This window comes from Pan troglodytes, chromosome 6, assembly GCF_028858775.2.
Source record: "Pan troglodytes isolate AG18354 chromosome 6, NHGRI_mPanTro3-v2.0_pri, whole genome shotgun sequence".
NCBI classification, from domain to species: Eukaryota; Metazoa; Chordata; class Mammalia; order Primates; family Hominidae; genus Pan; species Pan troglodytes.
In genome coordinates this window covers 155,876,754-155,904,575 of record NC_072404.2, presented here as the reverse complement: position 1 = coordinate 155,904,575, position 27,822 = coordinate 155,876,754, and the positions used below count along the sequence as shown (strand labels likewise).

The following is a 27,822-nucleotide window of genomic DNA, read 5'->3' as shown; positions in this document are numbered from 1 at the left end:
AGCTACATGTGATACTTTTATAAATGGCAGTTTTTAAAAATAGAGACTGGGTCTCACTATGTTGCCCAGGCTGGAGTGTGGTGGCATGATCATAGCTCATTGCAGCCTCAAATTCCTGGGCTCAAGCAATTCTCCTGCCTCAGCCTTCCAAGTAGCTGGGATTACAGGTGTGTGCCATCTCACCCAGCTTCATAAACGGCATTTTAATTTAGACTCTTCAATTTACAATTAGATTGTGGAGAGTTTGGAATTTTTTTTTTTTTTTTTTAGTTTTTTAGTAGTAGCTTTATTAAGATATAATTCACATACCATGCAATTCATTCATTTAAAGTACACAATTTGCTGAGCACAGTGGCAAGCGCCTGCAGTCTCAGCTACTCAGGAGGCTGACATAGGAGGACACTTGAGCCCAGAAGTTGAAGGCAAGCCTGGGCGACCTAGCAAGACTCCCATCTCTAAAATAATAAAAAATAAAAAATATATACAGTTCAGTGGCTTTTAGCATATTCACAGAGTTATACAACCATCACCACAATTTTAGAACATTTTCATCACCCCTACAAAACACCCTATACCTATTAGCAGTCACTCCCTAACTCTAAGCAACCTCCAATCCACTTTCTGTCTCTCTGGATTTTTCTATTCTGGACATTTCATCTAAGTGGAATCATACATTAGATGGCCTTTTATGACTAGCTTCTTTCATTTAGCATAATGTTTTCAAGAGTCATCCAAGTTATAGCATGTATCAGCACTTTGATGGCCAAATAATATTCCATTATATGGATATAGTGCATTTTGTTTATCACTTCATCAGTTAATGGACATTTAAGTTTCTTCTGTGTTGTGGCTATTATGAATAATGCCGCTACAGACAATCATGTACAAATTTTTATGTGAACATATATGTTTTCACTTCTTTTGGGTAGGTACCTAGGAGTGCTATGTGCTGGGTCATATGGTAACTCTATGTTTAACCTTTTGAGGAACTACCAGACTATTCTCCAGAGTAGCTTCACTATTTTACATTCCTACCAGCAGTGTATGAGATTTCTAATTTCTCCATGTCCTTGTCAACACTTGTTCTTATCCATCTTTTTATTAGAGTCATCCTAACGGGTGTGAAGTGGTATCTCATGGTGCTTTTGATTTGTATTTTCATGATGACTATCCCCTCCCATGACATTTTCATTTCATAAATAAACTGTATATCTGTTTATGTACTGTGACCTCTTAGAGGGCTACAAACCATTATAATATCTAAGTTTTTTCATTCCTCCCAAAAACCAGTTCTTACCCCCTTGGGGTTATATTACCTTCATTGGGAATGCATGTATTAGTACAACCTGTCACATGGCCAAACCCTAGGTCAAAGGGGCAAGGAAGTGGACTTCACTCCTGAGTAGGAGCTGCAACATTGCATGGCAAAGGGTGTGGACACACAGAGGAGAGAAGAATTGGGGACAATCACGTGTAGGGTCAAAGGGCCTGTTTTGGCCTCATGGGGAAAGCAGGGCTTCCCCATAATTCTTGAGTCACCATGGCAGGCCCACTTCACCTAGAACTGAGCTCCACCTTGGTGCTTTGGCTTCACAATAGCTAAGCTGCTTTTCTGACCCTTGCAGATCTTGGATGAGGTGGAAAAAAGACGAGGCATCTCTCCTGCCCTGGTTCAGCCACTCATGAGAAGTGTCATGGAAGCCCCTTTCCCAGCCCTGGGCAAAACCATCCTTGTCAAGAACTTCCTGCCAGGTTCAGGAACTGAGGTGAGTTGTCAGACTCCTTCCTTCTCCCTGGGGAGGCAGTGGCCCAGATAGCCGAGTCTCCGTGCTCAGAGGGGCTGCCTTTCAGTGAGCAGTCCAATTCCTTGGTGTCTTCTCCCCACCCCTAGAGCTGGCCCAGATCACTCATCATGAGTTCCACCCTCAATCCATCCAGCCTAGGACTCTGCCCAATGCGGCAAGCCCAAGAACTATGCTATGGCAGCTGGGGTGTTCCTTTGCATAATGTTGGCCTCAGGTTAGGGATCTGCACTGAACATCCTTAATTTCTTTTAATAGCCCGTTTTCTTTCATACATTTTATTGAAACCTATTTACATTTCAAGTCTGTATCGCCTCTATAACTTTATTTTTTGTTTTTGTTTTTGTTTTTGAGACAAAGTCTTGCACTGTCGCCCAGGCTGGAGTGCAGTGGTGTGATCTCGGCTCACTGCAACCTCTGCCTCCCAGGTTCAAGCTATTCTGTTGCCTCAGCCTCCCAAGTAGCTGAGACTACAGGTGCCTGCTGCCACACCCGGCTAATTTTTGTATTTTTAGTACAGACGGAGTTTCACCATGTTGGCCAGGATGGTCTCAAACTCCTGACCTCATTATCCACCCGCCTCAGCCTCCCAAAGTGCTGGGATTACAGGCGTGAGCCACCGCGCCCAGCCTGGGCTGGGATTTTATGAAGGAGTTTGTTTTCATCCCTCCCACCCCCTTTGCATGGCTTGGTGGACATCAGAAGAAGGACCCCATTTAGCCTTGAGTCTTCAGTTTCAGAGACCCTCAGCAAACCAGATCATCTCTGGAAACAAAGGAGGGAGGAGAATAGGCCTGGAACACTCTGGAACAACCTAGTTTCCCAACAGAGAGAACAGCAATCTCTGTGTTGCTAGAGAACCTGAAACCATCCCATACCAGATGCAGTGGCTTGGCCGTGGGGATGTAGCAGGGAGGTTACTGGAGAGGAAGCCTCACCGTGGGGGCAGCACCAGGCGGTGCAACACTAAGAGTGAAATCCACTCTCTGCTCACCAGGAGGGAGGCAGCTATTTAAAGAGAAAAAAACATGCACATGGGTACCAACTTGAGGGAATTCAGGAACATTTCAACAAGTGCAGAATAAGAAGATATACACACAGGCTGGGTACACGGTGGCTCACACCTGTAATCCCAGCATGCCTGTAATCCCTCCCTTTGGGAGGCCGAGGCAGGTGGATCACTTGGAGTCAGGAGTTCGAGACCAGCCTGGCCAACATGGTGGAACCCTGTCTCTACTAAAAATACAAAAATTAGCCAGGCATGGCGGCGGGCACCTGTAATCTCAGCTACTTGGGAAGCTGAGGCAGGAGAATCGCTCAAACCTGGGAGGCGGAGGCTGCAATAAGCCAAGACTGCACCACTGCACTCCAGCCTGGGCAACAGAGTAAGACTCCATCTCAAAAAAAGAAGATATAGACACAAAGCACAAAAGCTGAAAGCACATATCATCAGAAATGGAGTGGGATGGTGTCAGGGTTACCTAAAGAACACCTTCTTGAGGTGGCAGCGAGTCTCCGAAGTGCTGCTCAGGCCTGCTGGGCATTCCATGCTAGTCTGGGATTTCCACCTAGCAGGTAACAGTTCCTCAAGAGACAGAGATGCTCTCCACTGGGACTCTCAGGGACAGAACCGTTTTCAAAAGTCCTATAAACTCTCCATGGGGAGTACAGATAAGCTGTTGCCAGAGAGAGCCCCGCAACCATGTGGGGCCGGAAACCATTGATTTTGCCATCCTCTGTCATCCCGTTCGTCCACACTGTCCTCAGTCTCATAGCTGAGTGTGAGACGCTTGCTTCCCTACCAAAGCTACCTCCTCCGCCCCCCGTCTTCTGGCATCTTTCTTTTCCCCCAATCCTTTTGTTTTGCTTTTTTTCTTTCCCTTTTCCCCCGCCAGTGGGTCACCCCTGATGAGGACCTCAGAGCCCTGGGACTGCGACACCCATGAGAGGCCTGGCTGCGTAGCTGGGCCCCTCCTTCATGGCTGCTCCTGTTCCCTGGCAGGTGATCGAACTGTGCCGCCCGCTGGACTCCCGGCTCGAGCACGTGGACTTTGAGTCTCTCTTCTCCTCCCTCAGCGTCCGCCACCTGGTCTGTGTGTTTGCCTCCCTGCTTCTGGAGAGGAGGGTCATCTTCATTGCAGACAAGCTCAGGTACCCGCCTTGGCTACTTCTGCTAAAGCGTTTGAATGACAGTCGCTCTTGGACCCTCTAGTCTGTAGAGCAGGTGACCACCTAGCATTGAAGAGTAAGCCCTTCTGAGATAAGGATGGAATAGGCTGGGTGCGGTGACTCACACCTGTAATCTCAGCACTTTGAGAGGCTGAGGTGGGTGGATCACTTGAGGCCAGGAGTTCGAGGCCAGCCTGTGCAACATGGTGAAACTCCATCTCTACTAAAAATAGAAAAATTAGCCAGCCGTGGTGGCCCACGCTTGTTATCCCAGCTACTTGGGAGGCTGAGGCACGGGAATCGATTGAACCTGGGAGGCGGACATTGCAGTGAGCTGAGATCTCACCACTGCATTCCAGCTTGGGCAACAGAGGGAGACCTTCCCTCCTGCCCCTACAAATAAAGGATGGCCAGGCACGGTGGCTCACGCCTGTAATCCTAGCACTTCGGGAGGCCGAGGCAGGCGGATCACCTGAGGTCAGGAGTTCAAGACCAGCCTGGCCAACATGATGAAACTCCGTCTCTACTAAAGATACAAAAATTAGCCAGGCATGGTGGCTCGTGCTTGTAACACCAGCTACTTGAGAGGCTGAGGTACAAGAATCGCTTGAACCCAGGAGGCAGAGGCTGCAGTGAGCTGAGATCGCACCATTGCACTCCAGCCTGAGCAACAGAATGACATTCCATCTCAAAAATAAAAATAAAATAGGCCAGGCGCAGTGGCTCACACTTGTAATCCCAGCACTTTGGGAGGCCGAGGCGGGTGGATCACAAGGTCAAGAGATTGAGACCATCCTGGCCAACATGGTGAAACTCCGTCTCTGCTAAAAATACAAAAATTAGCTGGGCATGGTGGTGTGTGCCTGTAGTCCCAGCTACTCAAGAGGCTGAGGCAGGAGAATTGCTTGAACCCAGGAGGCAGAGGTTGCAGTGAGCCGAGATCATGCCACTGCACTCCAGCCTGGTGACAGAGTGAGACTCCATCTCAAAAAATAAAAAATAAAATAAAATAAAGGATGGAATCAGTTGGCAGCTCAGACTGGAGATCTGGGGGGCACACTGTGTTGCACTGCTGTGTGCGACTTCCCTGGCATTGGTGGGCTTTCCACTCATTCTGCCATGTGTCATACACTCTGCTATGTGGTAGGAAAACAGAGAAAAGACACAGCTGGCATGGTGGCTCACGCCTGTAATCACCGCACTTTAGGAGGCTGACGTGGAAGGACTGCTTGAGGGAAGTAGTTTGAGACCAGCCTGGGCAACACAGTAAGACCCCCATCTCTACAAAAAATGTAAAAAAAAAAAAAAAATTAGCCAGGTATGGTAGCTCGAGCCTACAGTCCCTGCTACTAGGGAAGCTGAGGTAGGAAGATCACTTGAGCCCAGAAGTTCAAGGTTGCAGTGAGCTATGATCATGCCACTGCACTCCACCTGGGCAACAGAACAAGACCTTGTCTCAAAAAAAAAAAAAAAGAAAAGAAAAGAAAAACACAGACTTGTCTCAGTGCAGTGGGGTAACAGAGACATAAGCCGACTCTCCAGGACCACATTAGAGGCAGGTAGAGGCAGTGAGTTCTGGAGACCGAGGGAGGGCACTCACTCCCAGGGAGGCGAGTTCTGAGGGCCAACACTCAGAACAAGTAGTCAGCACATTGCAGGCAAAAGGAGCCAACCTACATAGATATGGGGACAGGTGAGGCCTAGCTGTCACCTTCAGGACTGTAAAGTAGGCCAGGCGCGGTGGCTCATGACTGTAATCCCAGCACTTTGGGAGGCCGAGGCAGGTGGATCACTTGAGGTCAGAAGGTCAAGACCAGCCTGAACAACATGGTGAAACCCCGTCTCTACTAAAAATACAAAAGAATTTAGTTGGGCGTGGTGGTGCACGCCTGTAATCCCAGCTACCTGGGAGGCTTGAAGAAGAATCGTTTGAACCCGGGAGGCGGAGGTTACAGTGAGCCGAGATCGCGCCATTGCACTCCAGCCTGGGCAACAAGAGTGAAACTCAAAAAAAAAAAAAAAAAAAAAGAGAAAAAGAACTGCAAAGTAGTTCACTAGGGCTGGCCCAGAGAGAGGAAGATGGGGGAGGGAGAGATGAGCCGGCAGTGGTGGACAGAGGCCAGCTCACAGAAGGCTGCAGGGCCATGCTCAAGAGGACAGACCATCGTGAGGGCATCCCTCCTAACCGTTAAAGCAAATCCCCTCCCATCACACACACAAACTCAGTGCCCCATAGGAGGCCACCCCCGTCCCAGTGGGCACATTCAATAATTTGCTAAGGCCACGTCACAAAACAAAGAAGATCCGGAAGGAAATGCAGACAAGGACTTGGGTTCGTTCTGAGCTTCTAAAAAGAAGCTCATTTTTGAAATACTGAATCAGAGCCTTCTTTGCTTTGGAACTGGGGGCACAGAAGCGTGAGGGGTGTGGCTGCAGCCCCAGGAAGGGCTGAGATGCGGGGCCAGCCAACCGGGTGGTGCAGATGAGGCCACCTGAGAAGTCCATCTGGAAAGAAGCAGTGCCAAAAACAAAAAAAAAAAACTGAAGCACTGTGGTTTGGAGAGGAAATCTGACTCTGAACTATGGAAAACAAAAGGGAAGGAAAAAAAAGGCATAGAAGAATGGAAGGGACAAACTCCGTAGATGTGGAATTCCTCAGGAGGCGGGGCGGGAAGTGGCCCCACCCTCTCCCCTCATGCGGCGCATCTGGTCACCTTTCTGATGCACCTCTTTGGACAGCAGCCATCTGGCTGTTCCCAGCCTGCTCCCACCCTGTGTTTTAGTTCGCTATGCACTTTTAAATGTCAGCGTGATTGTACTCCCGGTGCACTTTTGTCAGCTCAGGAAGCAGGCCTTCTCTGTAAGCCTTGCAGCTGGTGCTGGGCGCTGAGGAGCTCTCCAAGCTCCCGGGCACTGGGGAATTCAGCCCAGGGAGTTCTCAAGGTTGGAGCCCTGGAAGCCAGGATGAGTAATAACCCTTCAGTGGCCAGGATCGGATTTCATCAGCACCATAGTAACTGTCTTTATCTTCTCCATTCCCCACTCCCTCCATCCCCTAGAGGTGGAATTCTCAGGCTTGGATGTCGGGGAGGGGAAAATGATGGATTTCAGAAAGGCCTGGGCTAGAAGTGGAAAGCCAGCCAAGGAAACCCAGCGCCCCCCAGGAGTGGTGGTGGGGACAGAGTCCCCGGGGAACGTGCCTGCGGGGTGAAGATGCTAGACTTGGGGAGGACCCACCCTGAGAAGATGTCTGGGAAGGGCACAGCTGGAGAGGAGCCGTGGGCCCCCCTCACACACCCCAGCCTCCCCCAGACTCCCTCCAGGGGGAAGAAAACAAAGTATCATCAATTTTTCTGGTAAAAGTACAGTGAGACACCGGTCTCACTGGTGACAGAGAGAGACTCTGTCTCTAAAAATTAAGGAGAAGAAAAAAAAAACTTAAAAACATTAAGTGCAGGGAGAGAAAAGGTGGGAACAGAAAAGGGAAGGGGCCTTGTCAGAGACAAACACATCTCCAAAGGGCAATGCAGGGGGACATGTCAGAAGGCTCAGGGCACAAAGAAACCTGGAAATGCCAGCCAGGCTCAGTGGCTCACGCCTGTAATCCCAGCACTTTGGGAGGCCGAGGCGAGCGGATCACCTGAGATCAGGAGTTCAAGACTAGCCTGGCCAACATGGTGAAATCCCGTCTCTACTAAAAATACAAAAATTAGCTGGTTGTGGTGGCGTGCACCTGTAATCCCAGCTACTCGGGAGGCTGAGGCAGAAGAATCATTTGAACCTGGGAGGCAGAGGTTGTGGTGAGCCGAGATCATGCCATCGCACTCCTGCCTGGGCGACAGAGCGAGACCCTGTCTAAAAAAAAAAGAAAGAAAGAAACCTGGAAATGCCTGCCCCAGTGACGTCTGAGAGAGGACTTGACGCCTCCGCCTTTTTGCTGGACAGATTTCTGGGTGGACAGGTTGGACGCTGGGCCAGCCCCTCCCACAGAGCTGCTGTCACCAGAGACAGACAAAAATGAGCAAAGTCCAGTGGCCGAGAGTGGACCCTGCCTGGATTCCTGGGCCTTGGCTGTTCCCCAGCCACCCTCCCTGCCCTGCTCTGGGACCCCTCAACAGAGGAGACAGTCACCAGTGCAGTCCATAGGAAAGGCACTGGTGTTTCTCTCCAACCTTCCATAGTGCCTGGCATTCTGCCCTTGGAGGTTTCGTCTTTTCAAACGGCTCATGCCGTGAGTAGGTCAGACGCCAGCTGTGGCTGCCACAAGCAGGTCTCCCCACGGGCACGTTGTGCCCATCAGGGGTTTTCTTCTGCAGCAGCTGCCAAATGTCAGGCGCTGTGAGGATGGGATTTCTGTGGGAGAAGAGAAGGCAGCAGGAACGTGGATAATTGTGGTGCCCTCCTTGGAGCGAGAGCCAGGCCATGGTACAGTAATGGTGTGCGAGTGTGAGAAAGACCGTCATTGGGTTTTTAGACCCTTTACAGCTTTCAGAGGTACACATCCCTCCGCCATCACTCAGGGAGGTTTCCCAGAGTAGGGGGGACCCCTGAGCATCCTTAGCCGTTGGCCCTGGGTCTCCTCGTTCATACGACGCGGCCCCGCATGGCTCTGACTTTCCGGGACTCCGCTGTCTTGTTTTCTCTGAAAGCAGCCCTCGCTTTTCCTGTTACAAATGGCTCCACATGCTCTCCCCGCTGCCCAATAAATCGTCCTTCCATCCTTCACGGGTTCCATGCAGACCTGAAGAGATGGAAATCTGCATAAAGAAAGGCCCGAAGAGCTCTGAGACAGGAAGAGGGTAATCAACGCGTGAGCAAAGCTGATGAGGATGACGGCAGCGACGGGGCGTGGAGTGGCCTCTGAGCGGCCTCTGTGCCGGGCGCCTTCTGAGGGTCTGACCTGCGTCATTTCACGCCCCCTACGGCCCTGTCACATGGGTAACTAACAGGCGTGCAGAGGATCCGTCATTCTGCTCAAAGAAGCAGGGAGTGGGAGAGCTGCCGGGCTTTGGAGAGGACGGAGGGAAAGCAGCTGGGCTGCAGACTCCAGGGTTGGGTGAAGGGCAGGGTCTGGGGCCCTGTCCGTCTACAGAAATGTATAAGGAAAGTCTCCCTAGCACAGGCCCTCAGGACCCGCTTTGTGCTCAGCAGTCAGGCTAACAGGTCATGGGGAAGTCTGTGCTTTTCTCCTCAGGGCCCTCCCCGCCTCCCTTACAGCCTTTGGCCTTCCAGCAGGGTCCCAGTGAGAAAGGTATGATCAGGTCACCCCCAAGGCCTCCCCCAGCTTTGAAACTCTCTGACTCCATGAGCCAGGTGGAAGAATCCGTATCCACCTCGATCTGTCTGATTTATGGGAAGGTAGCCATAGGGAATTGAAGTGTTCTTTGGCCAGGCCATGACAAACAAGGGTTTGGGGACCAATGGTTGGCTGCAAGTTAACTGTCCTGGAAAATTCTGGAAAGTCTTTAGGCCAAGCGCAGTTGCTCACGCCTGTCATCCCAGTATTTTCGGAGGCTGAGGCAGGTGGATTGCTTGAGGCCAGGAGTTCGAGACCAGCCTGGCCAACATGGTGAAACCCTGTCTCTACTAAAAAGACAAAAATTAGCTGGGCGTGGTGGCACACGCCTATAATCCCAGCTACTCAGGAGGCTGAGGCAGGAGAATCACTTGAACCTAGGAGGCAGAGGTTACAGTAAGCTGAGATTGAGCCACTGCACTCCAACCTGGGCAACAGAGCGAGATTCTGTCTCAAAAAAAATAAAGAAAGAAAAAATTTTTTTAAAAAGGGCCGGGTGCAATTGCTCATGCCTGTAATCCCAGCACTTTGGGAGGCCAAGGCAGGTGGATCACCTGAGGTTGGGAGTTCAAGACCAGCCTGGCCAACGTGGTGAAACCCCGTCTCCATTAAAAATACAAAAATTAGCGGGCATGGTGGCGGGCGCCTGTAATCCCAGCTACTTAGGAGGCTGAGGCAGGAGAATCACTTGAACCTGGGAGGTGGAGGTTGCAGTGAGCTGAGATCACACCACTACACTCCAGCCTGGGCATCAGAGTGAGACTCTATCTCAATTTAAAAAATTTTAAAAAGAAAAAAGAAAGTCTTCAGGTTAAATTACAGCTGGTACCCTCATCCCCAGTACTCCTGGGGCTGCACATGCACTCATGCCCAACCCTGCTCCGCTCATGTGGCAGAAAGCCTCCTTATTCTCCTGATTTCCAGCTGTAGCCCCTAACTTAATGAGGGCATGGAACAGGGCATGAGAACAGGACATGTCACAGACTCAGTGCGTGGCCCGGTGACATCCCAGAGGGGACCTTCGCCCACTCTAGGTCGGTAGCCACCCCCGCAGCACTCTCCCCCACAAACACAATTTATTCTCTCATCATCGCTGTGAGTCTCCCACTGCAAGAGGAAGCTTCAGGGAGTTATGGCAAAGATTGTATGAGTTATAAAAGGGTTTTAAGTTGAGCCAAAAATCTATCAAGTTTAGAATAACATTTTTGCTCTGTTTTATCTTTAGGCTGGACATTGAGTGTTCTAATGGCTCTGTCAAGCAAGAGTTTCACAGATGGAAAGGAAAGAATGCTGTTGTGATGGCTTGTTCTGTGGTCATGACAACAGATAAATACTTCTCTACACCCTCGCCTTCATTTCCCTGATGATAAACATTTTGTTTTTTACTTTACTAATTTCAGTTCCCCAAAGTTTTGGCTAAACCTACAGACCAAGCTGAATGATAAAGTCAGAGCTGCACGTAAACAAATATGTGCAAAAAGTTTTAGAGGGAGGTCGGGCATGGTGGCTCACGCCCATAATCTTAGCACTTTAGGAGGCCAAAGCAGGAGGATTGCTTGAGCCCAGGAGTTTGAGACCAGCTTGGGCAACATAGCAAGACCCCATCTCTTAAAACAAACAAATAAACAAATGAAAAACACCTTTATAGGGGACAAAGTTTTTAATATTCAAGAAATTTATGAGCTGGGCATGCTGGCACATGCCTGTAGTTCCAGCTACTCAGGAGGCTGAGGTGGAAGGATCACGTGAGCCCAGGAGTTTGAGGCTAGTGAGCTATGACTGCACTACTGCTCTCCAGCTGGGGTGGACCTTGTCTTTAAAAAGCAAATTAAAAAATAAAACAAATAAGAAATTGACTTATATGTTTGTAGTGCATTAAACCATAAGCTAAATGATAGACTACTGGCTAGTGATAAGTAGGATTAGGTGGGCAAATCTTGACACATACAGGAGTTTGAGCCTTGTCTTTGACATATAGGTAACTACACAAATAAGTTCATATGTAGCTGTGCACTTTCATCCTCTTATTTGTTTGGTTTGGTTCATTTTTAATAAGTTTACACAAGCTTAAATGAGAATCCCATGTCCTTTTTAGAATTGGTTGCACCCAGCAACATTTGCCATCCCAGGAGGTTGGGCTTCTCACCACACCCTCTCCAGGGAGATGAGTTTGCCCAAGGCCTAGCCGAAAGTGTTTGAAGCTGCCACCTTGCTGCTCTGGCATCCATAGGATACTTCAGAGGTCTAGCTAGTCCTCAGCATGGTTGACAGAGTCTTAGAGATAAGTACATTTAGTTCAGCAAAGTCCTATGAAAAACACAATTTTAGGCAGGTGCAGTGGCTCACGCCTGTAACCCCAGCACTTTGGGAGGCTGAGACAGATTGATCACCTGAGGTCAGGAATTCGAGACCAGCCTGGCCAACATGGTGAAACCCCGTCTGTACTAAAAATACAAAAATTAGCTGGGCATGATGGCAGGCGCCTGTAATCCCAGCTACTCAGAAGGCTGAGGCAGGAGAATCACTTGAACCCAGGAGGGAGGCTGCAGTAAGCCAAGATGGCATGACTATACTGCAGCTTGGGCAACAGAGCAAGACTCCATTTCAAAAAAAAAATACAATTTTAATAGTATAATTGTACAGCCTGATTAAATGTTAAGTATTAACCACCTATTTTTGCATATGAATACCAACAAGATACCAATTAGAGCAAGATTTAGAGTTTAGCATAGCCACAAATGCTGTTGTCTTCTAATCCAGACCCATCACTGACATCCTGGGGCTGGAAGCTTATTCCAGTTCTTCTCTTGGAGTCAAATCCCTCCCAGACTATACTGGCTTTGAAACACTGTCATCTTCACCTTTTGGATGCACTGCAGCCACTGGAAACCTCTCAGACACGTTTCTCTGAGATTCTTTTTTTTTTTTTTTTCCTGAGATGGAGGCTTGCTCTGTTGCCCAGGCTGGAGTGCAGTGGCATGATCTCGGCTCACTGCAACCTCCACCTCCCAGTTTCAAGTGATTCTCCTGCCTCAGCCTCCCAAGCAGCTGGGACTACAGGCACGTGCCACCACGGCTGGCTAATTTTTCTGTATTTTTAGTAGAGACGGGGTTTCACTATGTTGGCCAGGCTGGTCTCAAACTCCTGACCTCAAGTGATCTGCCCGCCTCAGCCTCCCACAATGTTGGGATTATAGGCGTGAACCACCGTGCCCGGCCTTCTCTATGAATTTCTTAGTGAGTGTCACCATCATTCTTTTGTTCTGTCTTGGCTAAGGAGCACTAGAATTACCTTCCTGTGACACCCTTCGTTCTTTTGATGGCCTCAACAAAAGCTCCTGTTTCCAGCTCCTGGCCTTTGCTCTCTCTTCTGGGTTCATCGTTTGTAGATGTTAAAGTTGGAAGGACGGCCAGGTGCAGTGGCTCAAGCCTGTAATCCCAGCACTTTGGGAGGCCGAGGCAGGTGGATCATCTGAAGTCAGGAGTTTGAGACCAGCCTGACCAACATGGTGAAACCACATCTGTACTAAAAATACAAAAATTAGCTGGGCATGGTGGCACATGCCTGTAATCCCAGCTCCTCAGGAGGCTGAGATAGGAGAATCACTTGAACCCGTGAGGCAGAGGTTGCAGTGAGCTGAGACGACGCCATTGCACTCCAGCCTGGGCAACAAGAGTGAAACTCCATCTCAAAAAGTAAAAAATTAAAAAAAAAAAAAAGAAGCTGGAAGGACATCAGCAACGATCTAGCGATGATCTAGTCTACTTTAGTTATTTCACAGGTGAGAATCTGAGGCCTGGAGCAGTTCAGGGCTTTACCTGAGATCACGCAGAGAGTAACAGAACTAGTTGTCTTGAAGCCCAGCCTGTGTTCGTTTTCAACTGTGTGGCACATGGCCTCAGGGTTTGCAAGTACAGTGATGGAAACCAGGAGCCGCTGCATGGTGACTCCCACCTCCTGGTAGGTTTCACCAGGCACCAGACCACACGTGAATTTACCTTTCACTCATGTTTTCGGGAGTGGAGCACCAATAGGAGAGCTACTTTGCTTGGGATACTAAAGGGCATTCACTGAATCAGCCTTCCAGTTCCTGGGGTGTTCCTCTAATTCGGGAAACTCTTCATTTACTTTTCTGGTAGCATCTTAGAGGAAGCTCTGTGCTGGATCCTTACTGCTTCATAGAGAGTTGGAAGCCAGCTGAGCGTAGGAACACCAAGTATGGAGCAGAGGCTTGGTAGCAACCAGAACTAAAAAGTTGGCTCCAGGAAAACTTTGGCATTCCTTACGAGTGCGTCCTGATGTTCTGGAATACTGCTCCAACCCTCAGGAACCACCACCCAACAGCAAAACATCCTTGGACCCAACCCTTCTCACCCATGCCCAACTTTTAACCCTGAGGCCCAGCCAACCTCCCACTGGGGCCTTCTCTTCCCTGCCCCACTTTTGTACAATTGATCACAGCTGTGAGTGCTGGCGTTTCTTTCCTCCACACCACTGTAATGCAAGCCAGCTGCGAGCGAGGACTCTCTTTCTATGTCTTCCTTCAAAAACACTGCCTCTTCTCTAGCCCCTCCACCTCCACACTCTGCAGCAAGCCCTCTTGACCAGTCATCCCTAGCATCCCCAGAACCACTGACTATTGGCATGTTCCTAAGGGACCACCAGTCCCAGGAGTGCCCACCTCCCATCCCCCTCCTTGAGGGCTCCTCGGGCCTTCACAAGTCAGGGAATAAAATTTTATTACCGCTTGCATCAGGGATTGAAACAAGCTCCATCCAAAATAATCCTTTCCTGCTCTATCATTTATTTTGAGGAAAGGGCTGCCACTCATGGAATTATTCACAAAATTTGACCTTTCCTTTTAGTGTTTAGGGGCAGAATTATTTTTAGAACATTGGTGTGGGCTGGGCGTGGTGGCTCATGCCTGTAATCCCAGCACTTTGGGAGGCCAAGGTGGGCAGATTATGAGGTCAAGAGTTAGAGATAAGCCAGGCCAACATGGTGAAACCCCATCTCTACTAAGAATACAAAAATTAGCTGGGCGTGGTGGCACGTGCCTGTAATCCCAGCAACTCGGGAGGCTGAGGCAGGAGAATCACTTGAACCCTGGAGGCAGAGGTTGCAGTGAGCCAAGATCGCACCATTGCACTCCAGCCTGGGTGCCAGAGCAAGACTCCATCTCAAAAAAAAAAAAAAATTAACCAGGCATTGGTGGCACGTGCCTCTAATCCCAGCTACTTGGGAGACTGAGGCAGGAGAATCGCTTGAACCCAGGAGGTGGAGGTTGCAATGAGCCAAGATCGTGCCACTGCACTCCAGTCTGGGCGACAGAGTGAGATTCCATCTAAAAAAAGAAAAAACGTTGATGTGGGCTACAGAGCAAGAGGAATGAGACCCTTCACCTGCCTGCTTGTTGCCGTATTGTCTCCAGCACCCTGTGCTCCATGGGCTCCGGCTAACGAGGTATTCATGATAACCAGGTACAGAAACGTTCGTTGCAGCCACAACAGTGGGATCAGACTACTCAAAACAAACTTGCCACAGGAGATAGTCAACAAACGGTCAGCTCCTCCCACGCGGCCAGCTGGTTCCCCAGCCGAGTCGTCATCATTTGTCGCATCAAGCCTGAAAACTGCTGTCCTGGAGCCCCATGCATCCAGTTCACTGAGTGAACTTTGGCTTCCTTTCTGTCATGTTTCTCCACCAGCCTCTGCATCTAGCACCGGCATTGCTGGTCATCTTTCCTGACCTTGCTCCCACGACCTTCTCCTCCAGATGGTTCACACTCACTGCAGCTGAACCAGGGCCTCCGGGTGTCCCAGGCCCTGGGGGCCTCTCTGTCACTGAAGGCAACATAGGGCTTTAGGAGTCCCAAAGGGCTGTACAGCAAGGAGCCCCAAGGGGCTGTACAGCAAGGAGAAGGGAGCAGCCCCTTGTACTTCCTCCTTCTAGGAATGAGACCACAAGGAAGTAAAAATGGAGGTAGCCAGCCAGGTGCAGTGGCTCACGCCTGTAATCCCAGCACTTTGGGAGGCTGAGGCGGGTGGATCATGAGGTCAAGAAATCGAGACCATCCTGGCCAACATGGTGAAATCCCATCTCTACCAAAAATACAAAAAATTAGCCAGGCATGGTGGCGCACACCTGTAGTCCCAGCTGCTTGGGAGGCTGAGGCAGAAGAATTGCTTGAACCTGGGAGGCAGAGGTTGAAATGGGCAGAGATCGTGCCACCGCACTCCAACCTGGCAACAGAGTGAGACACTGTCTCAAAAAAAAAAAAAAAGCAGGTAGCCTTTTCTTTGAGTTGGGAAAAAAAGTTAAACATGTTTTTGTTTTGTTTTTCTATTGCAATGATTGGGGAAAAAAACACACATAGGCTATCCTCTCTGTGCCTCCTTTTTATATACATTTAATTTTTTGTTTTAGAGATGAGGATCTAACTATGTTGCCCAGGCTGGACTTGAACTCCAGGGCTCAAGAGATCCTCCCACCTCAGCCTCTGGGATTCAGTAGCTGGGACTACAGGCACATGCCACTGTGCCTGGATCGTAGGGTGCCTCCTCATGCTTGCATTCCTCTGAGCAGCAATCCTGCCTTCTCCAGTCTGCAGGACCCTTCTCTCCCTACTCTGCCCCATCCTACATTCAGAGTTATTTTAGCCTCATTTAGCCTCACTATTCCTACCTTAAAAATCCAAAAGAAACTGAACTCAATCCCCAAGAACTCTTCCAGGTCTAAATTCTGTCATTCTGTAACTGTGAAGTCAAAAGTGCTTGAACCACAAGTCTGACACGTAGAAGGAATCTTAAACACAAATACTGCATTTTTTCTTCTCCTTTAATGGACTCAAGTCAGAGTTTCAAAGACTAGGGAAATGGACCATGGATCTTCTCATGAACCACTTCGTTTCCAAGTCACATTTAGGCACTTTGGCAAACGTGCTATAAAAAGAGACTGGTTTCATGCAAAATACCTTCATGCAGGGATTTCCTTCTTAAGGTCTCTTTTATTTTTTTGAGACGGAGTCTCACTCTGTTGCCCAGACTGGAGTGCAGCAGTGTGATCTTGACTCACAACAACTTCTGCCTCTCGGATTCAAGCGATTCTCCTGCCTCAGCCTCCCTCCCGAGTAGCTGGGACTACAGGCACCCGCCACCACATCTGGCTAATTTTTTTGTATTTTCAGTAGAGACAGGGTTTCACCATGTTGGCCAGGCTGATCTCGAACTCCTGACCTCAGGTGATCTACCTGCCTCAGCTTCCCAAAGTGCTGGGATTACAGGCGTGAGCCACTGTGCCCAGCACCCACTCCCAGTCTTCTAGTCCAAATCATTGGCTTCAAGCCCTTTTCATTGCAGCCCACAATGAGAAGTACATTTTACAATCAGACCCAGGGTATGCCTTCCCACCCGCCCCCACCACACACACAGATAGTTGTTTTGTTGTTGTTGTTGTTGTTGTTGTTTTCCTTTGAGACAGAGTTTCGCGTTTGTTGCCCAGCCTGGGGTGCAATGGTGTATTCTCGGCTCACTGCAACCTCCGTCTCCTGGGTTCAAGTGATTCTCCTGCCTCAGCCTCCTGAGTAGCTGGGATTACAGGCACACGCCACCATGCCCGACTCATTTTTTGTTTTTGTATTTTTTGTATTTTTAGTAGAGACGGGGTTTCCCCATGTTGGTCAGTATAGCCTTGAACTCCTGACCTCAGGTGATCCACCCGCCTCAGCCTCCCAAAGTGCTAGGATTACAGGCACCAGCCACCGCACCCGGCTGACACACAGATAGTTATTTACAGCTGGGAAACATGCAGCACACTCTCTTATTTTCTATTCTATTCTTTTTGTTCTTGTTTTTAATGCTGATCGCAACCCTCTAAAATGATTTCAAGACCCACTAATGGGCTGCAAACTATAGTCTGAAAAATCTTACTCTAGAAACAACTATCCTCACTTATATGTTAATGTTCTGATTTTCTGAGTCCTGACTTTACAACCATAGCACACGAGCATAGCAACTTTGTAGCCTGGCTCCACGCATCAACATAGATTAGTCCTAAAATAAAAAAATAAAAAATTTAGAACAAAGTGAATTCAGTACATTAAGTGGTTTATAGATCAAGGAACTAAAACATAAATGGTGAGGAATTAACTAAAGCATTAACATTCTTGAATATTTGAGAGGAAGTGATGCCTTAGGAAAAGGTATCTCTGCTTTGACAGAAGATGTAGATCTAGATCCTTCGAAAGTCATAGAAGTCGGCCGGATGTGGTGGCTCACGCCTGTAATCCCAGCACTTTGGGAGGCCAAGGTGAACAGATCACCTGAGGTCAGGAGTTCGAGACCAGCCTGACCAACATGGTGAAACCCTGTGTCTACCAAAAATACAAAAATTAGCCAGGCATGGTGGCGCATGCCTGTTAATCTCAGCTACACAGGAGGCTGAGGCAGGAGAATCACTTGAACACGGGAGGTGAAGGTTGCAGTGAGCCGAGATCATGCCACTGTACTCCAGCCTGGGAGACAGAGTGAACTTCTGTCTCAAAAAAAAAAAAAAGAAAGACACAGAAGTCACTTCACCCTAAGCTCTGGCTGGATTCTGGATAGTATTCTCCTTAATATAAGTCCTAACTTCATTATTCTCTCACTCTTTTTTCTTGGTATCTTCCAAATGCAATGTCTTACTCTTACCCAGCTAATAAAGAAGACAGTGTAGGGATAAGAATGAAATCTTGGGGTAGCGTTTTTCTCATCTTGGGGGTGATCATTTGAAAGAAAAGATAAGGACCGAATATCAGTGCGATGCATGGATGCCATGCTGCTAAGAGGTATTTCCTGACTCCAGTGAGTATCAGGAGAACGATTATTTGCAAAGACAGGGAACAGGAAGGTTAAGAGACAGGGTGATAAATGAAGAAGATTCAATAGTACCATTATTAGTCCAGGGGCCCCCAAATTGGGGAATGGAAAAGAAGGCTATGTGTACATATATTTTTTAATTATTTTTAATTGTCATATAAAGATGGCATATATTTATCATGTACAACAATGATGATTTTGTTGTTGTTGAGACAGGGTCTCCCTCTGTCATCCATGCTGGAGTGCAGTGACACGATCACGGCTCACTGCAGCCTCAACCTTCCAGGTTCAAGTAATCTTCACACTTCAGCTTCCTGAGTAGCTGGGACCACAGGCACATGTCACCACCAAAGGCTTTTTTTTTTTTTTTTTTTGGAGAAACAGGGCCCCACCATGTTGCCCAGGTTGTTCTCAATCTCTTGGGCTCAACTGGAACATAATATTTTAATACACACATATATCTTGTTGTTGTTGTTGTTTTGTTTTGTTTTATTATACTTTAAGTTCTAGGGTACATGTGCACAGCGTGCAGGTCTGTTACATATGTATACATGTGCCATGTTGGTGTGCTGCACCCATTAACTCGTCATTTACATTGGGTATATCTCCTAATGCTATCCCTCCCCCCTCCCCCCACCCCACAACAGGCCCCAGTGTGTGATGTTCCCCTTCCTGTGTCCAAGTGTTCTCCTTGTTCAATTCCCACCTATGAGTGAGAACATGTGGTGTTTGGTTTTTTGTTCTTGCGATAGTTTGCTGAGAATGATGGTTTCCAGCTTCATCCATGTCCCTACAAAGGATGAACTCATCCTTTTTTACGGCTGCATAGTATTCCATGGTGTATATGTGCCACATTTTCTTAATCCAGTCTATCATTGATGGACATTTGGGTTGGTTCCAAGTCTTTGCTATTGTGAATAGTGCTGCAATAAACATACGTGTGCACAGGCCTTTATAGCAGCATGATTTATAATCCTTTGGGTATATACCCAGTAATGGGATGGCTGGGTCAAATGGTATTTCTAGTTCTAGATCCTTGAGGAATCGCCACACTGACTTCCACAATGGTTGAACTAGTTTACAGTCCCACCAACAGTGTAAAAGTGTTCCTATTTCTCCACATCCTCTCCTATTTTTAGTAGAGATGGGGTTTCCCCATGTTGGCCAGACTGGTCTCGAACTCCTGACCTCAGGTGATCCACTCACCTCGGCCTCCCAAAATGCTATGATTATAGGCGTGAGCCACCGCACCCAGCCTGACCATTTTTCTTGAAGAGAAACTCCCAATATTTCTCCCAGTGTTTTTTTGGTGTTTTGTTTCTGTTTTTGAGACAGTGCCTCACTCTGTCACCCAGGCTAGAGTGCAATGGCGCAATCTCGGCTCACTGCAACCTCCGCCTCCCAGGTTCAAGCAGTTCTCCCACCTCAACCTCCTGAGTAGCTGGGATTACAGGCGTGCATCACCATGCCCAGCTAGTTTTTGTATTTTTTGATAGAGACGAGGTTTCACCATGTTGGCCAGCCTGGTCTTGAACTTCTGACCACCTCAGCCTCCCAAAGTGCTGGGATTACAGGCATCAGTCACTGTGCCTGGCCTCTCCCAATGTTATTATTTTTAAAAATTTCAATGCGTAAAATGGTTAACCCTCAGTCATCTCTTTTTTTTTTTTTTTTTTTTGAGATGGAGTTTCATTCTTGTTGCCCAGGCTGGAGTGCAATGGTGCAATCTCAGCTCACCGCAACCTTCACCTCCTGGGTTCAAGCGATTCTCCTGACTCAGCCTCCTGAGTAGCTGGGCGTACACCATGCCTGGCTAATTTTTTGTATTTTTAGTGGAGATGGAATTTCACCATGTTAGCCAGGCTGATCTCGAACTCCTGACCTCAGGTGATCCACTCACCTCGGCCTCCCAAAGTGCTGGGATTACAGGCGTGAGCCACCGCGCCCGGCAGCCCTCAGTCATCTCTAGCATATCATCTTTGACCAGAATTCTGGGTAAGGCTCAACTGTATATGAGCTTCACTTGGAACCCATTTGGAGCTGATTGCTGGCATGTGAGTACCAAAGGAGTTTTCTGTCCTTTTCCCGGATTTCCTAGGTGTTCATGCTCAGCTGAAAGAATGCTTGGAACAGAACAAAGCAAAAGCTACAGTGTTTCAATAGAAAGCATCTTCAGATCTTCAGTAAGAGAAGGAGCATTCATGAGAAAATAGGCTTTCACCATTTGTGTTTTTGTTTTGTTTGTGTAGGGGGCAGGGAGTAAGGGTGGAAATGAATATAAATTAAAACCTTACAAGAGTCCAGGCATGGTGGCTCACGCCTGTAATCCCAGCACTTTGAGGGGCTGAGGTGGGCGGATCACTTGAAGTCAGGAGTTCAAGACCTGCCTGACCAACATGGTGAAACCCCATCGCTACTAAAAATACAAAAATTAGCCAGGTGTGGTGGCGCGTGCCTGTAGTCCCAGCTACTCAGGAGGCCGAGGTGGGAGAATTGCTTGAACCTGAACCTGGGAGGCAGAGGTTGCAGTGAGCCCAAATCACGCCACTGCACCCCAGCCTGGGCAACAGAGTGAGACTCCGTCCCAAAAAAATTAAAAATAAAAATAAATAAATAAATAAATAAAAACCTTACAAGAGTATAGATCACAAAAAAAGGTCAGGGCGGGAGAGTGCGGGGCGTGCAGCTCACATGTGGAAACGCACTTGTAAAAATTATCCAGGACGTTAAACTCATCCCTGTAGCTGTGCCTGCAAGCCTCTCGCATAGGCTCTAAGTGCCTGGTGTGGCCTGTGCTGAGACCATCATGTGCTCCACCGGATCCACGTGTGTCCTTTCCTAGTCATCCTGCCTCTGGGAGGAGCCTTCTCCCCTGGAGGCTTCCTCGGGCCCTCGCTGAGTCGGCCTCTCTCCCTGTTCTCTCCCTGGCTGCAGCACCCTGTCCAAGTGCTGCCACGCGATGGTGGCGCTGATTTACCCCTTCGCCTGGCAGCACACCTACATCCCGGTGCTGCCACCCGCCATGGTCGACATCGTGTGCTCGCCGACACCCTTCCTCATCGGGCTGCTCTCCAGCTCGCTGCCACTGCTCAGGGAGCTGCCGCTGGAAGAGGTGAGCTCCCACTCAGCCCTGTCCCCCTCCCCGCAGGGTGCGGAGAACAGAGCGGGGCGCTGGCTCTGCAGGCATCATGGAGCGGTTCTCAGAGCCAGCAGTGTTGGGGAGCAGGGCGCGGGGGCACCAGGGCTTTGTCTGGCATGGGTCCTGCCCAGAGGCTGACTCAGTCAGACCCTCAGTGACTGCAAACACTGTTTTCCCTTCCAAATGAAATGCCTGGTATGAGCACCTCTTGAGAAGGTCAGCAATGAACAATTTAGCCAGATGTCAAAACTCTTAAGTGATTAATAGCCCTCTCCTCTCCCCTGCCCTCTCGCCCACTCCCCTACATTGAGGAGCTAGCAAGATCTGGTCCGTTGTCATATCCGTTACAAATGTTTTTAATCCCCAAGTTCTGGGTGTCCAGTTTAGCATCGAAGCGGGGAAAGTCCTGCTTGGCACTTCTGGAGTTACTTAGCCCCAGCCCCTTCCTCTAAATGGTTTTGACCCTGAGGACTGGGGACTTCCAGCAGTCAGAGAAGGAAGCTTAAATAATGTTGCTCAGCCCTGAAGCTCCAGGAGGAACGCCTGTCCCTCTGTCGTGCATTTCTGTCTGGGTCCCTAGAAGCTGCTCCTCTAATTGCCCAGATAGTGCTAACGCCCCATTAAACATCACCCACCGGCCTTAGGGCTTTCAGTGCAGGCTTGAGGGCAGCCAGGAGTTCGTCTGGGTGCCCTGTGCTCCTGCAGGTGGCTCAGTTCAACCCCGGAGGGTGTGAGTGGGAAGGAAGGAGAGGTGGCCCTCCGCTCTTGGGCAGGTCTCTGGGATATGGGAGAACTCACATGTTTCCAGCTGTTGTTATGGTGACCATCCAGGCCCCTGGCTCCTCCTCCATCACGGCCAGTGGCCTTGGCTGGGGTCTGAGTGAGGGTCGTGCTCTCAGGAGCAGCAGCACTTGTGAGACCTTTGCGCCCCAGGCACCTCACTTGCCCCACCCTGGTCCTGTCCCAGGTCTCATTCTCACTCTGAGGATGAGGGAGGAAGTGCTTTATCCTGAAAGCCTTCAGCAGTGAAAGCCCAAAGCCTAACCGAGTCTCCAGGTGGGTTTCTCTCCTCCTCTCCCCTGGAGGGAAATGACACGGTTAAGTGGGCAGCTGGGGGAAGGACAAGGCAGGGGCCCTAGGGTGGGAACCAGGGAGGCCTGCAGCGTCTTTTGCCCACCTCAGTAGCCCACACCCTAAAAGGCAGTGTGAGAAGCTCTGCCTCAGCCAGTGTGAGAGCCAGGCGGGGAGTCCAGCCACAGCACACATGCATCCCAGCCTGCGGTGTCAGTGTTGAAAGCATGCAGTTCAGGAAGGACCCTCCCCAGCCCTGCTCTTCATTATCTGTGGCTACCGTGGCAATGTCAGGAAACCACAAATGGCTCACCCCCAGCCCCGCCCCAGCTGCCTCTCTGCATGCCAAGAAGGAAGAAGGCTATGAGTCCATCCCTATCCCAGAAGCCCTGGTGACAGTAACAGTCCCTTTCCTCTCATCTCATAGGTCCTTGTGGTTGACCTCGTCAACAGCCGGTTCCTCAGACAGGTGAGTGAAGCCAGCGACGGCCTCCTGCTCCCTTTGTCTTTACCTATTTGTTGTTTGGGGCTCAGCTCTCCAGCCTTGGAAAGGCTCTTTGGGATTGCAGAGCAGGGTGGCAGAGCTGTGTGACCCCAGGACGGGGCTGGGCTGAGGACAAGCCAGAAGGCAAGGGGCAAAAAGGAAGGGTTTGGGCAAAGGATTGCTTTCTACGTGTTCTGACACAAAGTGGTTTTCTAACAATTAGAAAAAGAATCTTTGTAATCTTATAACTATAGGCACCTAGATTTTTCATTTTTAAAAATAGCTGGGTGCAGTGGCTTACACCTGTAATCCCAGCACTTTGGGAGGCTGAGACAGGTGGATCACCTGAGGTCAGGAGTTCGAGACCAGCCTGACTAATATGGTGAAACCCCGTCTCTATTAAAAATACAAAAATTAGCCAGGCATGGTGGCGGGCACCTGTAATCCCAGCTACTTGGGAGGCTTGGACAGGAGAATTGCTTGAACCCAGGAGGTGGAGGTTGCAGTGAGCGGAGATTGCGCCACTGCACTCCAGCCTGGGTGACAGAGTGAGATCCCATCTCCAAAAAAAAAAAAAAAAAAAAAGGATCTCACTATGTTGCCCAGGCTGGTCTCAAACTCCTGGCCTCAAGTGATCTTCCCACCTCAGTCTCCTCAGTAGCTGGAGGCATGCACCACCATGCCCAGCTTCAATATGCATTTACACCTGTAGTCCCAGCTACTTGGGAGGCTGAGGCAGGAGAATAGTGTGAACCCAGGAGGTGGAGCTTGCAATGAGCCGAGATCACGCCACTGCACTCCAACCTGGGCGACAGAGCGAGACTCCGTTTCAAAAAAAAAGAATATTTGCCCTGGCCGGGGCACACTTATAATCCCAGCACCTCCAGAGGCTGAGGCAGGAAGATCACTTGAGCCCAGGAGTTAAAGACCAGCCTGGGACAACATGGTGAGACCCTTGTGTCTATAAAAAAATTTAAAAATTACCCAGGCCTGCTGGTGTGCACCTGTAGTCCCAGCAGCTACTCAGGAGGCTGAGGCAGGAGGATCACTTAAGCCTGGGAGGTCAAGGCTGCAGTGAGCTGAGATCGTGCCACTGTACTCTAGCCCGAGAGACAGTGTGAAACCCTTTCCTGAAGAAAAAAAAGAGAAAAGGAGACAGGAAAAAAAATATGTATATGTGTGTGTGTGTGTGTGTGTGCACACGCACGTGCACTTTAAAAGGACTGAAAGGAAAACCCACTAAAACATTAACGCTTGTTGTCTTGGGGAGGGAAACTGAAAAGAGACAGGTTATGAGTGATTTTAAATTGTTTTAGTACATTCATATATTTTTATAATGATCATCAGTTACTTTCACTAGCAGAGAAGGTAACACACATGTATTTTCTTTTTATCATTTGCTAGAGAGGCCTAACTTATCAGATTTTGCAAGAAGTAATTATAGTAATTACAGAAAATTTCTCTGGGCATTCTGATGGATTACTTCCAAGTGTTGCCACATTGCTGAAAAGTTCAGTAGCATTAATGCTGTTTTTTATCATTACTTTCACTTCCTCAAGGCCCACAGGGTAGGCCCTTCCCAAGACCCTCCTGCTCTGAGGCCCAGATCCCAAAGCCATCCTTGGATCACGCAGGCCATCTGCCCTGGCCAGAATCCCCTGGTTACCAGAATCCACTAGCTACCCTACAGGATGGAGCAGTGGAAATCATCTATTGAGTATCCTCTCAGTGCCAAGCCCTTTCTCAGGGTAATTGTAGTCCATTGTAGCTTCACAACAAGGTACAGATTGATTGGTAGTCCATTTTACAAGTGGGGAAAATGAGGCTCCCGTTGCTTGTAAAAAGTAGGCTCGGCCAGGTGCAGTGGCTCACGCCTGTAATCCCAGCACTTTGGGAGACCAAGGTGGGCGGATCACCTGAGGTCAGGAGTTCGAGACCAGCCTGGCTAACATGGTGAAACTAAACTACTAAAAATACAAAACATTAGCCGGGAGCGGTGGCACGCGCCTGTAGTTCCAGCTACTTGGGAGGCTGAGGCAGAATTGCTTGAATCCGGGAGGCAGAGGTTGCAGTGAGCCAAGATCGTGGCATTGCACTCCAGACTATGCGCCAAGAGGGAAACTCTGTCTCAAAAAAAAAAAAAAAAAAAAGTAGGCTCAAGATTGAAACCTCAGACCTGTGGCTTTCAGTTGTATTCCTTCCATTAAACTGGAGACTGAGCCAGGCCTGCCCTGCAGTGACTCCAGTGTGTCCTATGGCCAAGACGCAGCCACCATGCCCATAAGCCCACCTGCTACCTCTGCTTTCCAGATGGATGATGAGGACTCCATCCTGCCCCGGAAGCTTCAGGTGGCCCTGGAACACATTCTGGAACAGAGGAACGAGCTGGCTTGTGAGCAGGATGAAGGTCCCCTAGACGGCAGGCACGGTAAGTGTTCAGCCACCTCCCAGTGGGTCTCTCCCTTCCACTCTGAGGGTCAGGGAACAAATGGGCAGTGGCCAAGGGACAAGGAGGAATATGGGCAAGGGAGACATAAGGAGAGAAACCAGGGCCTCATTCTGTTTATCTGGATTTCATTCCCACAGTGAATTGTGGGAAAGATTTTCCCACCTCCCCCATTTTGGCTTTAAAGTACCTGTTTAAAAGGGGGGTGTGGAAATTATCTGGGCATGGTGGCACATGCCTGTGGTCCCAGCTACCTGGGAGGCTGAGGCAGGAGGATCCCTTGAGCCCTGGAGGTTGAGGCTGCAGTGAGCCACACCACTGCACTCCAGCCTGGGCAACAGAGTGAGACCCCATCTCAAAAAATCAAAAATTAAAAACTGTGGCCAGGCACAGTAGCTCACACCTGTAATCCCAGCACTTTGGGAGGCCAAGGCAGGTGGATCACCTGAAGTCAAGAGTTCGAAACCAGCCTGGCCAATATGGTGAAACCACATCTCTACTGAAAATACAAAAATTAGCTGGCCATAGTGGCAAGCGCCTGTAATCCCAGCTACTCGGGAGTCTGAGGCAGGAGAATCGCTTGATCTAGGAGGCAGAGGTTGCAGTGGACCGAGATCACACCACTGCACTCCAGCCTGGGAGACAGAGCAAGACTCTATCTCAAAAAAAGTAAAAGGCTGGGCGCAGAGGCTCATCCCTGTAATCCCAGCACTTTGGGAGGCCGAGGTGGGCAGATCACTTCAGTTCAGAAGTTCGAGACCAGCTTGGCCAACATGGTGAAACCCCATCTCTACTAAAAATACAAAAATTAGCTGGGTGTGGTGGCGCATGCCCATAATCCCAGCTACTCGGGAGGCTGAGGCAGAGGGATTGCTTTAACCCAGGAGGCAGAGGTTGCAGTGAGTCAGGATTATGCCACTGCACTCCAGCCTGGGCAAAGGAGTGAGACTCCATCTCAAAAAATAAAAACAAAATAAAAATAAAAACTTTTTTAACAATTTAAAATTTAAAAAAGTAAGCATGGAAAGAAATGTCTTAATAACCTGGGTAACCCTCCTCCTGGATAATCGCAGTTTCCATCAAGGGAACTAGCAGTTACTGTTCTTTGATTACCAATTGGCTTGTCTCAAGGGCTCTGGCCCAGCCTGTCTGCCCTCACCGTTCCTGGCCTTTCCTCCCCTTACTCAGGTCCAGAGTCCAGCCCCTTGAACGAGGTGGTGTCTGAAGCCTTTGTCCGCTTCTTCGTGGAGATTGTGGGACACTACTCTTTGTTCCTGACGTCGGGCGAGCGCGAGGAGAGAACCCTGCAGCGGGAGGCCTTCCGCAAAGCTGTCTCCTCCAAGAGCCTCCGCCACTTCCTAGAGGTCTTCATGGAGACTCAGATGTTTCGGGGCTTCATCCAGGAGCGGGAGCTGCGCCGGCAGGATGCCAAAGGTGAGGGGCATCTTCTCTGTTGGGGCCGAGTCAACTAGAGCTCCCTATATTCCAGGTGGCTGATGAGCAGGGAGAAAGATCACAGGGCAGGGGCACAGACAGGACTGTGTCCACCTCCCCCAGAGAGCTTGCAGTTATGCCCTGACTGAGCTGGTGGGAAGGCCCCCTCTCCTGGCTTCTCTGTTCCCTCTGCCAGCCTCTCCCAGAACCACATTCCAGTGTCTGTGGCAGGGTCTCCTTCTATCCCATTCTTTCCAAATTGATGAAATTCTCAGGCTGGGCACAGTGGGTGACTCACGCCTATAATCCCAGCACTTTGGGAGGCCAAGGCATGCAGATCACTTGAGGTCAGGAGTTCAAGACCAGCCTGGACAACATGGTGCAACCCCTTTTCTACAAAAATGTTTTTAAAAATTAGATTGGCATGATGGTGTGTGCCTGTGGTCCCAGCTCCTCAGGAGGCTGAGGTGGAAGGATCACTTGAGCCTGGGAGGTGGAAGTTGCAATAAGCCGAGATCATGTCACTGCATTCCAGCCTGGTTGAGAGAGTGAGACTCCGTCACAAAAAAAAAAAAAAGAAAAAGAAAACTGATTGGAGAGTATGAGTTACATTTAAATATCTCTTTACAGATCACTTGGTAAGAGAGGTGTGAGACACACAAGCTTAAAAGCTACTGGAAGCCGGGCATGGTGGCTCACGCCTGTAATCCCAGCACTTTCGGAAGCCAAGGCAGGCGGATCACCTGAGGTCAGGAGTTGGAAATCAGCCTGGCCAACATGGTGAAACCCTGTCTCTACTAAAAATAAAGAAAATTAGCCAGGCGTGGTGGTGTGTGCCTGTAATCCCAGCTACTCAGGAGACTGAGGCAGGAGAATCGCTTGAACCCAGGAGGCAGAGGTTGCAGTGAGCCGAGATTGCACCATTGCACTCCAGCCTGGGCAACAAGAGTGAAACTCTGTCTCAGAAAAAAAGAAAAAAAAAAAAAACTACCTGGAAAAAGCCGGGCGCTGTGGCGCACGCCTGTAATCCCAGCACTTTGAGAGGCCGAGGCGGGCAGATCACCTGAGGTCAGGAGTTCGAGACCAACCTGGCCAACTTGGTGAAACCCTGTCTCTACTAAAAAT

The 27,822-nt window shown here is 49.4% G+C and overlaps 1 protein-coding gene across 7 annotated transcripts in view; it reads left to right on the top strand.

The window, feature by feature from the left end:
- DENND2A (DENN domain containing 2A) overlaps positions 1–27,822 on the top strand; it is a 123,971-nt gene that overhangs the window by 91,985 nt on the left and 4,164 nt on the right. For 6 of the 7 annotated variants that reach the window (XM_016945474.4, XM_016945472.4, XM_016945469.4 and 3 more), the window contains 6 exons: positions 1,626–1,766; positions 3,805–3,953; positions 21,058–21,235; positions 22,761–22,802; positions 25,128–25,245; positions 26,452–26,697. In XM_016945474.4, the coding sequence (XP_016800963.2) occupies positions 1,626–1,766; positions 3,805–3,953; positions 21,058–21,235; positions 22,761–22,802; positions 25,128–25,245; positions 26,452–26,697 (874 nt within the window). Of the gene's footprint in view, positions 1–1,625; positions 1,767–3,804; positions 3,954–10,492; positions 11,124–21,057; positions 21,236–22,760; positions 22,803–25,127; positions 25,246–26,451; positions 26,698–27,822 lie in introns of those variants that run through there. The other variant, XM_016945476.4, reaches the window with a different exon arrangement.